Here is a 12,921-nt window from a genome sequence, read left to right as displayed (position 1 = left end):
ATGGATTAATAAATAAAAGACACAAAAATGAAACCAAAGTAGAAACTCTATAATTCTAAATTTTTTTGATTGCAAATAGCAGTACGAACTCATGGGGTCTACTCTGTTAAGAGTATATTTCCAGCTACAACATTAATAAACATTGAAAACATATCACATGAAAGAAGCCAGTCACAAAAGACCACATATTGTACAATTTCATTTATATGAAATGTCTGAATAGACAAATTCATCGAGGCATAAATCAGATTAGTGGTTCATTAGACTGGGAGGAAGGAGGAGAATATGAGATTGACTGCTAATGGGTACGATAATTCTTTCAGGGAGGACAAAAATGATGTAAAATTACACGATGGTGATGGGTGCACAACCCTGTGGATTTTTTTCAAAAACATTCCGTTGTACACTTTAAAGGGTAAAATGTATGGTATGTGAATCAAGCTACTAAAAAAAACTACAAGAATATATTTCCTAGCTCTGCCCACCAAAACAAAAAGCCTAGAAACAATGACCATGTCAGTAGCAATAAGCACCATAACTGGGGTTTTCTCCCAACCATTCTAGCTAGTCCCTTTCAGTCTTTTTTGCTGGTTCCTCCTCATTTTCCAGACTTTCTCATGTTGAAGTGAGGCAGAGATAAGTCCTTTACCTCTATCATTTTCCATCTACCCTACCCTCTAAGTGATCTCTTTAAATATCACCAGTATGCTGATAATCCCCAAATGTATGTCTCCAACCTAGGTCTCAGATCTTTCTTTTGAACTTCAGACTTGTATATCCCACTGCCAACGTAATATTTCCACCTGAATGTCCAATGGGCATCTCATACTTCAGATACAATATTCCAAACTGAAATCTCACTATCTCTCTATGCCCCAGGTTCTTCCTACCTTCTTTCCCTTCTCAGTTAATGATAACTCCATTCTTCAAGTTGCTCAGATTAAAAAATATTGTGTCATCTTGTCACACTTACACTCCACATCAGTTCTATCAGCAAATTATGTCAGCTTTACCTTTAAATTATATCCAGTACACGACTACTTCTCACCAGTTTTACTACTCTGGTCCAGGTCACCAACATCTTTTCCCTAGATTAATGCAATAGTTTCCTAATTGGTCTCTCTGCTTCTGCCCTTGTCCCTGCCCTCTTCCCCTATTCTTCTTCTCATAATTCTCTCATCAGAGTAACCAAGGCAATCCTCTTAAATCGTAAGGAGATAATATCACTTGCATGTTCAAAACTCTCCAATAGCTTCCCATCTCATTCACAGTAAAAAGCCAACATCCTTAACATGGCCCATAAGGCCCAATCTGATCTGCCCTCCTTCCCTCCAATTACCTTTCTTCTCTCATTTCTCACTACTCTCCCTCTCATTTGCTCTATTTCAGCCACACCAGCCTCTTTGTAACAGGCATATTCCCACCTCAGGGCTTTTCTAACTGTTGTTCCCTCTTCCCTTAATTATGTGCATAACTAGCACCTTTATTTCCTTCATATCTTTATTATTACATTTTCAGGATGCATTCTTAACTACCCCATCTAAAACTCCAAGTCTCATCCCTGATTCTATATATCCTCCTGCTTTACTTCTTCTCTTAGAATGTTTCACTATTTAATGTATGTTATATTTAACTTACCTCATTTATTATCTGGCCCACAACAATGTAAGTACCATGATAGCAGAGAGTTTGTCTCCTTTGTTCAATGCTATATCCCAAGTATCTATAATTATTCCTGTCACACGCAGCAGTCAATAAATGGTGAGTGGATGAATGAATGAACCCTCAGCACCTGAAGAACCTGGAAAAGAAATTTGAAAATAGAACACTGCTTTAGAAAAACACCTTGGAAAACACATAATTCACACAAAAAAAGATTTTTAAATGGTTGACTTCAGTAGTAATCAAATAACTGCAAATTAAAGAAATTATTTTACATCTCTGACGTTAACAAAGATTACTAATACTAACGATAACCACTGTTATCAAGGGTGTATGAATATAGGCAATCTTATACTATGCCAATAATACTGTAGATTATTGGAACCTTACAAGAGAATAACTGGATAGAATTAGGGAGTCTTTAATAAGCACATATATCTCAACCTATCAGTTCCACTTCTAAGAGCCTGCCCCCCACCAAAAAAAAATTAGGAAAGTGCATCATAACATGCCAAATAGTTGCTGATAAACCCATTCTTTATAATGGCAAGAAGTTGAAAAGAACCAAATTACCCATCAACAGGAGTAAATGCATTAAAATGTATACCATAAAGAAACTTTTAAATGATGACATAGATGTGTAATTGTTTAAATGGAAAAATATTAACTGCACATTGTTAAATGGCATACGTAGATTACAGAACTGTATGTATAGCGTGATTCCAATTTTATAATATACGAATGCTTATGTATGTATTCACAGAGGGAGGGGTGAAAAGATGGGAAATAAATTTTGATAGTGGCTGGTAGAAGTATGAATGCTTTTTGCTTTCTTGGAGCTTTTCTTTATTTTGTGATTTGGGGGAGGGAGTGAGGGGCAAGGCGCATTGTTACTAAGCACACAAAACAACGTGGCCAATACACAGAAATAAAATTTTAAATAAATACTGAAACAACGTGTTGGGGCTATTGATATCTCATAGAAAAACATATTTACGATTACCATCTCCAAAGAAATGAAGCACTGGTACAAACAGTCTCACAAATCTACACACACAACCGAACTCTGCCTTTTATCGTGGTTTGCAGGCACGTTCATAGTGAAACAGAAAAGGAAAAAAGCACATCCACAAACTCCGCCTGCACACACGACTCCACGGCCACATCAGTCACAGACAAATGTCTGGCAAATAAAGTCCTATCAAGCCACACGCTCACAGTCCTTCACACGTCACTCCCACGGCCGCAGGGAACCACCCGCACGGGCAAAGCCCTGCCCGGCGTCCTCCTCCAACAACACAGGCACCGGGTGGTCCGCAGGCCCCTACTCCACCCAGCACAAAGAGTCCCGGACTCTGAGCTCGCGGCTTCCCGAGCACTCACCGCCGAGCCCGCAGGCACAGGCCCCAATTCCGCACCTCAGCGCCGCCCAAGTGGCACAGCCGGTGCAGCTCGAGTTAGGTAATCCATTAAGGTCAGTGCCGGCTGTGGCCGAAGGCAACGCAAGCCTCGGTCCGTTAGACGCAGGATAACTCTTCCCAGAGCCCCTCGCGGCTCGCCGGGGCGGGACTGGCCCTCCAGTTGACGAGTAGCGTGAATAACCAACCGCTGCGTTGAGGGGCTCTCAGATCTGCCAAGGGGCCTCAGCTGAGAGTTTTGCGGCAGCTGCCTCCAGTGAGTCCGGCCCTCGGAGCCTGGGAGTGCCACTTGGTGCTGAGAAGAATCTGAAAAGGTCCGCAGTTTTCCTGCCCCGGACTACATTTCCCAGAGGCCTTCTCGGCCCAAATCTATTTTCTGCGAAAAGTCGCCTCCTTCTTACAGTTGTCTGGATCTTCGGGTTCTAGGGGTTACGGTACCTGGTCCGTGAAGGAAGCACCGCTGAGTCGGTTTCGTTCCGTCTGGTCCCGGCTCCACCTGGGACTGGACTTCAGTGGGGTGAAAGTGGGGCAAGGTCTGGGCACCGTGAAGAGACGAGATGGGCCAGCCTGAGCCTCAAGCTCCTGGAGGCAGTCAGAAAAGGGAGGAGTACCGTTGCGTGATCGGGTGTGGGAGATTTCAGCGGTGGAATTTGTGGTAGGGAGTCTATGGGCTCGAGAGACTCTGAGGTCCAGTGACTTTAGGGTCGTGCGAGTTTGCGACCATTCGTGTGACCATGGTCGCGTCGTCTGTTCTAGTGACCTCTTGATTCTGACTCTGCAGTTTTTCAGAGACAATGTGCTGTGTCCGTTCTTTGTGTTTCTGCTTTTCTGACGGGCACCTGTTACAATATTGAAATTTACATGGTCAAGTCAATACACGAGTCACCAAAATATTAAATGGAAAAAAACTATAGAGATTCGTGATTGTGTATTACTGGAAACACCCACGCTTTTTTTTTTATTTATTTACACTGTGTTACTCCACATTCCGTGTGTGTTATATGGACAGAAGTGATACAGGTAATGTAGAAAGATGTTGTTGAAGAAGGCAAAGACACTGAGCCATCAAATGAAAGGTCATGTCAATAATTCAAAGTAGCCTCGACATCAGGAGTGAAAAGTGTAAGTTGAAAAGTAGACAAGTAACCAAGTGCAAAAACCTAAGAATCCAGCAACCCGGACTATATGTCACTCTTGCCCTAAAGACCTGATTTCTTTTTTCAACATTTCATATGAGTTCCGCTCTGATTTAAGAATTTAAAAACAATTGACAATGAAAGTTGAAGACCCACTGCAATAATTTTGCAGTAGAGACCAAAATGGAGAAAATATCCAAGAAAACACTACTGTATGCTTTTGTGCAATAGTATGTTGGCAAAGAGAACAGAATACAGTAGACTACAGCATGCTAAATATCAGGAACTTGTAGTCGTTGAAGGTGTCAAAGAGGCTTCTGGCTCATAAGCTTACAGTGAAGCTACACAAAGCCTAAAGAACTATATTATCTCTAGGAAGCAGAATAAGATAGTCTTCCTTTCACAGCCTTCCTTTCACTAGATGATAATAGGCACTGTTTCCGAAAAGTGTGAATTTCTTTCTGGGAAGGGAAAAGAGGCTCCCAAACACTGCATAGAGAGAACATGTCCTCTAAATAAGTTTTGCTTATTTGTCTCATGTGTCTTTACCAACAGTATATTTTTTCTGTCAACTGTAAGAATTATTTTTTGCTAATTATTTTGTTAAAAGATGAGAAGAGAACAGAGTTGGTTCTATGTCCATTCAGCTTCCTGATTTCATTTTTTATACTTGTAGATTTGTCTATTTCTCCTTTTATTTCTGTTAAGCTTTGCTTTATATATTTTAAAGCTCTCTTGTTGGATGATACATATTTAGAGTTGTAATAGCTTCCTGTTGGATTGATCCAATAGGAAATTATGGAATCTACCCTTTATAATATCGCTTTTTGTCTTAGTCAGTTTTGATATTACTGTAGCTTCACCATCCTTCTTTTGGCTAGTGCATTATCTTTTTCTACCCTTTTGCTTTCAACCGTTCTGTTTTATTTTTAAAGTATGTCTCATTAAACAATATTATTTTAAAAATAAATAATGACAATCTTACTCTTTGACATATTTAGTGAATTTACATTTAATGTAGTTGGGTTTTGGTCTACTACCTTAGAATTTGTTTTCTTTTCGGCCTAGCTTTTTAAAAAATTTTAACTTTTTATTTTGAAGTAATTCTTGATTCTCATGCAGTTGTAAGAAATAATTCAGGGAAATCCCATATACCCATTATCCAGTTTCCCCCAGTGGTAACATCTTGCAATACTATACACTGTATCACAACCTTGACATTGATACTTTCAAGATATTTCCATCATCACAAGAATACTTCATGTTGTCCTTTTACAGCCATACCCACTTCCCTCCTTCTCTTAACCCCCTCCTTAAGACCTGGCAACCCTAATCTGTTCTCCATTTCTATAATTTTACCCCTTCAAGAATGTTATGTAAATGGAATTATAAAGTATGTAATTGGACTATTGACTTTTTCACTCAGCATAATTTCCTGGAGATTCATACGTGTTTTTACATATGTAAGTAATTCATTCCTTTTTAATGCTGAGTAGAAGTCCATGTGGATATGCCACAGTTTGTTTAGCCATTCATTCATTGAAGGACATATGGGTTGTTTCCAACTTTTGGCTGTTATAACTAAAGCTGCTATATACATTCATATACAATTTTTTCGTGTGTATGAAAACAAATTTTCATTTCAAACACCAAGGAGAGTTTTAGAAGGAATTTGTCCATTTATTTATTTTTTTAATCTATCTGGAATTTTCACTGAGATTGTATTGAATATATAGATCAATTGGGGAGAATTGACATCCTTAAAATGGTGACTCTCATAACCATAAGACACAATATGAGCACAATATATATCTTCTTTAATTCCTCTAAGCAATATTTTATATTTTTTAATGTACAGATAATGAAATATTTTGTCAGATTTACCCCTAGGTATTACAGCGGTTTTGATGCATTGTAAATGGTATTTTTAAAAATTCAATTTCCAGTTGTTCATTGCTGATATATAAGAAATACAATTGATTTTTGTATCTTGTAGACTGATACCTTGCTTAAGTCACTTAGTATTTCTACTAGAGTTTGGAGGTTCCACTGGATTTTCTACATAGATGATCGTGTCATCTGTGAAAAAAGACAGTGATATCTATTCCTATTGCAATCGGCAGGTATAGTATGGACCCACCCACCCACCCAAAATATGGTTGGGATGTTGAGACTGATGACGCCACACACACACCAAGAGGGTATGAAAAGTTTTATTACTCACACAATGAAGCTTTCTAGGAAAAGCAAGGCAGGTGTCCCAAGAAAGTCTGCAAATTGTTTGCAAAAGCAAGGAAAGGAAATTGGCGTGGAGCGTTTATGGCAGAGGCTTGTGTGGTTTAAATCTCCCGCTAGTGTCAAAAAAGAGAGCTCCTGAGCTTGCCCAGGTTGGGGGCACAAGAGAAATAAGGAGTGAAGCTCAAAGCTGTAAGCAGCTTCTTCTGCTGCTCCTGGTGCTGCTTGTGTGCGTGTTTGGTGTGGACCTGGCGAAACAGCAGCTGAGGAGACTCCGGAGATCACCATGGCTGACAAAAAGACCAAGGAAGGACTGAGAACAATGATCATATTAATTTGAAGGTGGCAGGGCAGGATGGTTCTGTGGTGCACTTTAAGATTAAGAGGCATACACCACTTAGTAAACTAATGAAAGTCTATTGTGAATGACACGGTTTGTCAATGAGGCAGATCAGATTCCGATTTGACGGGCAGCCAATCAATGAAACAGACTCACCTACACAGTTGGAAATGGAGGATGAAGATACAATTGATGTGTTCCAGCAACAGACAGGAGGTGTCTACTAAAAAAGGAACCTGCTACTTTACTCCAGAACTCTGTTCTACAGACCAAAAGGACATTCTCGATTAGAAAAATGCAATTTGGTTCCACCACATCCTAACTACTACAGTACAGTTTTCTCTAGTCTTTCATTTTCCTCTTCCCCATTCCTTTATTGTACGTAAAGTAACTGGTGTATGCAGAAGCATATTGCTTTATTTTTTATTTATTTATTTTTAAATTTATTTTTGGCTGCGTTGGGTCTTCGCTTCTGTGCGAGGGCTTTTCTCCAGTTGCGGAGAGCGGGGGCCACTTTTCATCGCGGTGCGCGGGCCTCTCACTGTCACGGCCTCTTCCAGTTGCGGAGCACGGGCTCCAGACGCGCAGGCTCAGTAGCTGTGGCTCACGGGTTTAGTTGCTCCGCAGCATGTGGGATCCTCTCAGACCAGGGCTCGAACCCGTGTCCCCTGCATTGGCAGGCAGACTCTCAACCACTGCGCCACCAGGGAAGCCCCCATATTGCTTTCTTAAAAACTAACTTATGGCCAATGGTATGTTTTGATTGACATCAAATGAAAATGGGATGGGGGAAAACACTAGTTCTGTGAAAATGTCCCCTTTCCATTAGTGGTATGCTTGGTCACCTCTTATCTTTATATGCCAGGAAGTTATTTTGCTCTCGCTGTTTAACAAAAAAAAGGAATATAAAAAATCCTTGCATACCTTGTTCAGCTGGAGAATTTTAATGTTTTTCATTTATCATTGTTAAACCAAGGACAATTTTATGACTTTTTTCTATGTAGATGTCACAAGTAAGGTAGTCTCTTTAAGTAGGGATAAATTACTCTAAAAGAACTAAATCCTAAAATAGTACAAATAAACTTATTTCCAAAACAGAAATAGAGTCACAGATGTAGAAAACAAACTTATGATCACCAAGGGGGAAGGGGGAGGTAGGATAAATTGGGGGATTGGGATTGGCATGTGCGCACTACTATATATAAAATAGATAACTAATGAGGAGCTACTGTATAGCATAAGGAACTCTACTCAATACTCTGTAATGACCTATATGGGGAAAGAGTCTAAAAAAGAGTGGATATATGTATAACTGATTCACCTTGCTGTACAGCAGAAACTAATACAACATCGTAACTCAACTATACTCCAATTAAAAATTAATTTTAAAAAAAGAAAGAGGGCTTCCCTGGTGGCGCAGTGGTTGGGAATCTGCCTGCCAATGCAGGGGACACGGTTTCGGGCCCTGGTCTGGGGGGATCCCACATGCTGCGGAGCAACTGGGCCCGTGAGCCACAACTACTGAGCCTGCGCGTCTGGAGCCTGTGCTCCACAACGGGAGAGGCCGCGATAGTGAGAGGCCCGCGCACCGCGATGAAGAGTGGCCCCCACTTGCCGCAACTAGAGAAAGCCCTCGCACAGAAACGAAGACCCAACACAGCCATAAATAAATAAATAAATAAATTTTTTAAAAAGCTATGAGCAGGCAAACATCAAAAAATGAAATTAGGCTCTTCATCACACTATCAAATCTGTATGCTGTTTATTTCTTTTTCTTTCCTGGTTTCTCTGGCTAAAACCTTCTATACAAGATTGAACAGAAGTGGAGACAGTGAATATCTTTGCCAAGATCTTACTTAGAGGGAAAGTATTGGTTTTTTTGGTTTTTTGGTTTTTGTTTTTTCTTAATTTTATTTATTTATTTATTTATTTATTTATTTATTTATTTATTTATTTATTTATGGCTGTGTTGGGTCTTCGTTTCTGTGCAGGCTTTCTCTAGTTGCGGCAAGCGGGGGAGACTCCTCATCGCGATTTGCGGGCCTCTCACTATCGCGGCCTCTCTTATTGCGGATCACAGGCTCCAGATGCGCAGGCTCAGTAATTGTGGCTCACGGGCCCAGCTGCTCTGCAGCATGTGGGATCTTCCCAGACCAGGGCTCGAACCCGTGTTCCCTGCATTGGCAGGCAGACTCTCAACCACTGCGCCACCAGGGAAGCCCCAAGTATTCAGTTTTGTACTATTAAGTGAAATGGTAGCTGGAGATTTTTCATAGATGGCCTTCACTGAGTTGAAGATTTTTTCTTTTTCTGGTAAGTGTATTTATCAAGAATGGATGTTGAATTTTGTCAAATGCTCTTTCTGCATCTGAGATGGCAATACGTATTTTCTTTCTCTTTTAGTTTGTTAATATGTTGAATTACACTGGACTTCAAATCTTAAACCAATATTATATTCTTAGGATAAACACCACTTGGCCATTGTTGCATTATCACTTTTTTATATTATTGGATTCAATTTGCTAAACTTTTATTAAGAACTTTTTGCAAATAGGTTCATGAGGGATATTAATCTGTAGGTTTTGTGGGGGGCGGGGCAGGTGGGGTAATTTTGTCTAGTTAACTCATAGAATGAATTGGGAAGAATTTCCTTCTATTCAATATTCTGGAAGAGTTTGTATAAAATTGTTATTATTTATTCTTTAAATGCTTAAGGGAATTTTAAATGTTTAATAAAAATTAAAATTAAATAGAAATGTTTCATAGAATTTACCAGTGAAGCCATCTGGACTTGGCTTTTTTTGTAGGAAGGGTTTTTTTGGTTTATTTTTTAAGATTTATTTATTGTTTATTTGTTTATTTTATTTATTTATGGCTGGGCTGGGTCTCAGTTGCAGCACGCGGGCTCTTCGTTGTGATGCACGGGCTTCTCTCTAGTTGTGGTGTGGGGGTTTTCTCTTTAGTTGTGGCGTGCAGGTTCCAGGGTGCGTGGGCTCTGTAGTTTGCGGCCTGTGGGCTCCAGTTGAGGCGCGCAAGCTCGGTAGTTGTGGTACATGGGCTTAGTTGCCCTGCGGCATGTGGGATCTTAGTTCCCTGACCAGGGATCGAACCCACATCCCCTGCATTGTAAGGCAGCTTCTTTACCACCGGACCACCAGGGAAGTCCCTGTAGGAAGGTTTTTAATTCCAAATTCAATTTATTTTATAAATATAGGGCTATTCAGGTTAATTATTTATTCTTTAGTAAGGTTTGATAGTTTGTGTCTGTCAAGAAATCTTTCTATTTCACCTAAGTTGTTTAATATATTGGATTAAAGTTTCTATGCTGTACTTTGTCATCCTTTTAACGTTTGTAGAATCTGTAGTGATGTCACTTCTCTCATTCCTGATATATCTCCATTTCTTTCCTGACCAGTCTTGCTACAGTTTTATCATTTTTATTAATCTCAAATAACTAACTTTTGGTTCCATTGATTTTTCTTTATTTTTCTGCTTTCTATTTCATTGATTTCTGCTCTATTTATTATTTCCTTTGTTTTGCTTACATTGTGTTTAATTTGCTCTTCTTTTTCTGGTTTCTTAAAGTGGAAGATGAAGTCATTGATTTGAGACCTTTGTTTTTTGTTAATATAGACATCTAGTTTCTAGAAATTTCCCCTTGAACACAGTTTCAGTGGCATCTCATAATTGCTATGTAATATGTTTTCATTTTCTTTCAGTTCAACATATTTTCTAACTTCCTTTTTGATTTCTTTTTTAATCCATGTGTTATTTAGACATGTGTACATTTCCAAATAAAATATTCAATAATTATCCAGATATCTTTCAGTTACTGATTTCTAATTTAATTCCATTGTGGAAAGAGGCTTGTTTTGTGGCCCAGAATATGTTTTATTTTTGGAAATGTTCCATGTGCCTTGAAAAAAATTAGTATTTTTTGCTGTTGTTGGTTGTAGTGCTCTGCAAATATCAATTAGTTCAAATGACAGTGTTTTTCAAATCTTCTATGTTTTAACTGATTTTCTGTCTACTTGTTCTAGCGATTACTGAGAGTATTACTGGAATCTCTGACTTGTAATAGTGGATTTATCTCTTTCTCCTTCCAGTTTTATCAGTTTTTGTTTCATGTATTTTGATGCTATTATTAGGTGCATGAACATTTACAATTGTTATTTTCTATTGATGAACTGACCACTTTATTATTATGAAATGATCTTCTTTATCTCTGTAATATTTTTTGCTCTGAAACCTACTTTGTAGATATTTATATCCACTCTAGCTTTCTTTTTTTTAACAGTTTTATTGAGATGTAATTTACATACCATATAATTCACCCATTTAAAGTGTATTTAATTCAATGATTTTTGGTATACTACATTATTACATTTTTGTATTATTGTAAAATACATAACATAAAATTTGCCATTTTAACAATTTTTAAGTGTACAATTCAGTGGCATTAAGTACATTCAAAATGTTGTGCAATCATCACCACTATCTATTTCCAAAACTTTTCATCAACCCAAACAGAAACTTTGTAACCACTAAGCAACAATTCCCAATTCCTCCCTCCCCGCAGTAACCTCTAATCTATTTTCTTTCTCTATGAATTTGCCTAATCCAAATATTTCATATAAGCAGAATTATACAATATTTGTCCTTTTGCATATGAGTTATTTCACTTTGCATAAATTTTTCAAGCTTCATTCATGTTGTATGTGTCAGAACTTTATTCCTTTTTATGGCTGAATAATATTCCATTGTATGTGTATAGTACACTTTGTTTATCCATTCATGTTTTTTCCACCTTTTGGCTATTTTGAATAATACTTCAATAAACACTGGAATACAAGTATCTGTTCAAGTCCCTGCTTTCAGTTCCTTTGGATATATACCTAGGAGCATAATTGCTGGGTCACATGGTAATTCTATGCTAAACTTTTTGAGGAATTGCCAAGCTATACCATTTTATATTTTCACCATAACTGTACAAGGGTTACAAGTTCTGCACATCCTCACTAACATGTGTTATTTTCAGTTATTTTGAAAATACCCATCCTAGTAGGTATAAAGTGGTATCTCATAGCTTTATTTGCATTTCCCTAATTACTAATGATGTTTAGTCTTTTTATGTGTTTATTAGCCATTTATATATCTTCTTTGCAGAAATATATATTCAAGTCTTTGCTCACTTTTTGAATTGGGTTGTCCTTTTGTTGTTGAGCTTTAGGAGTTCTTTATATATTCTGGGTATTAAACCCTTATCGGATATATGATTTACAAGTATTTTCACCATTCTGTGGGATGTCTTTTCACCTTCTTGATGATGTCATTTGATGCACGAAAGTTTTTAATTTTGATGAAGTCCAATTTATCTATTTTTTCTTCAGCTGCTTGTGCTCTAGGTGTCATATCTAAGAACCCACTGCCAAATCCAAGGTCATTCCAGCTTTCTTTACACAGCATTAGCATGGTATATCTTTTTCCATCCTTGTACTTTTAACCTATTGGTATAGTTATATTTAAAGTGAATTTCTCATAGGCAGCATATAGTTGAGTTGTGCTTTTTTATCCGATCCGATACTCAGTCCCTCTTAATTGGGATGTTCAGATCATTTATATTTAATCTGATTATTGATATAAACCTTCTATCTTTCAATTTGTTTCCCATCTGTAATTTGTTCCCTTCTCCTCTTTCTGACTTCTTTTGGATTAACTGAGTAATTTTTATGATTCCATTTTATCTCCCTTGTTGGATAATAGCAATAACTCTTTGTTTTGTTAGTTAAGTGGTTGCTTTAGGGCTTAGCGTGTACATCTTTCACTTAACACAGTGTCCATTCAAGTGATATTATATTACTTCCCATAGAATATTGGAACCTTTACATTAGTTATTTCCACGCACTTCTCTTCTCCTGGCATTTGTACTATTGTCGTCATACAATTTGCTTCTATATTTGTTAACATATATATTAATAATATAGATACCCTTAACTACATTGTTTTCATTCTTGCTTAAACAGTAATTTGTATTTTGGCAATAATTATATAATAAGAAAATAGTATTATGTGTTAACCCTGTAATTACCATCTCTGGTGCTCTTCACTCATTTGTGTAGATCCAGATATC

The 12,921-nt window shown here is 37.9% G+C and overlaps 1 protein-coding gene and 1 pseudogene across 1 annotated transcript in view; one reads left to right on the top strand and one right to left on the bottom strand.

Moving 5' to 3' along the window:
* ZNF569 (zinc finger protein 569) overlaps positions 1-3,402 on the bottom strand; it is a 62,006-nt gene extending 58,604 nt beyond the window's left edge. The window contains exons 1-2 of the mRNA XM_059906208.1: positions 3,046-3,402; positions 1,639-1,801 (exon numbers count right to left, since the gene is read on the bottom strand). Coding sequence (XP_059762191.1) covers positions 1,639-1,643 — 5 coding nt within the window. The 5' untranslated portion in view covers positions 1,644-1,801; positions 3,046-3,402. The remainder of the gene's footprint in view (positions 1-1,638; positions 1,802-3,045) is intronic.
* Positions 3,403-6,737: 3,335 nt separating this feature from the next.
* On the top strand, positions 6,738-7,048 carry LOC132354367 (small ubiquitin-related modifier 2-like; annotated as a pseudogene).
* Positions 7,049-12,921: the final 5,873 nt, after the last annotated feature.

Source organism: Balaenoptera ricei, chromosome 19, assembly GCF_028023285.1.
Source record: "Balaenoptera ricei isolate mBalRic1 chromosome 19, mBalRic1.hap2, whole genome shotgun sequence".
Lineage (NCBI taxonomy): Eukaryota > Metazoa > Chordata > Mammalia > Artiodactyla > Balaenopteridae > Balaenoptera > Balaenoptera ricei.
Note: the sequence above shows the minus strand (reverse complement) of the source record. Positions and strands in the feature narration are given on the sequence as shown.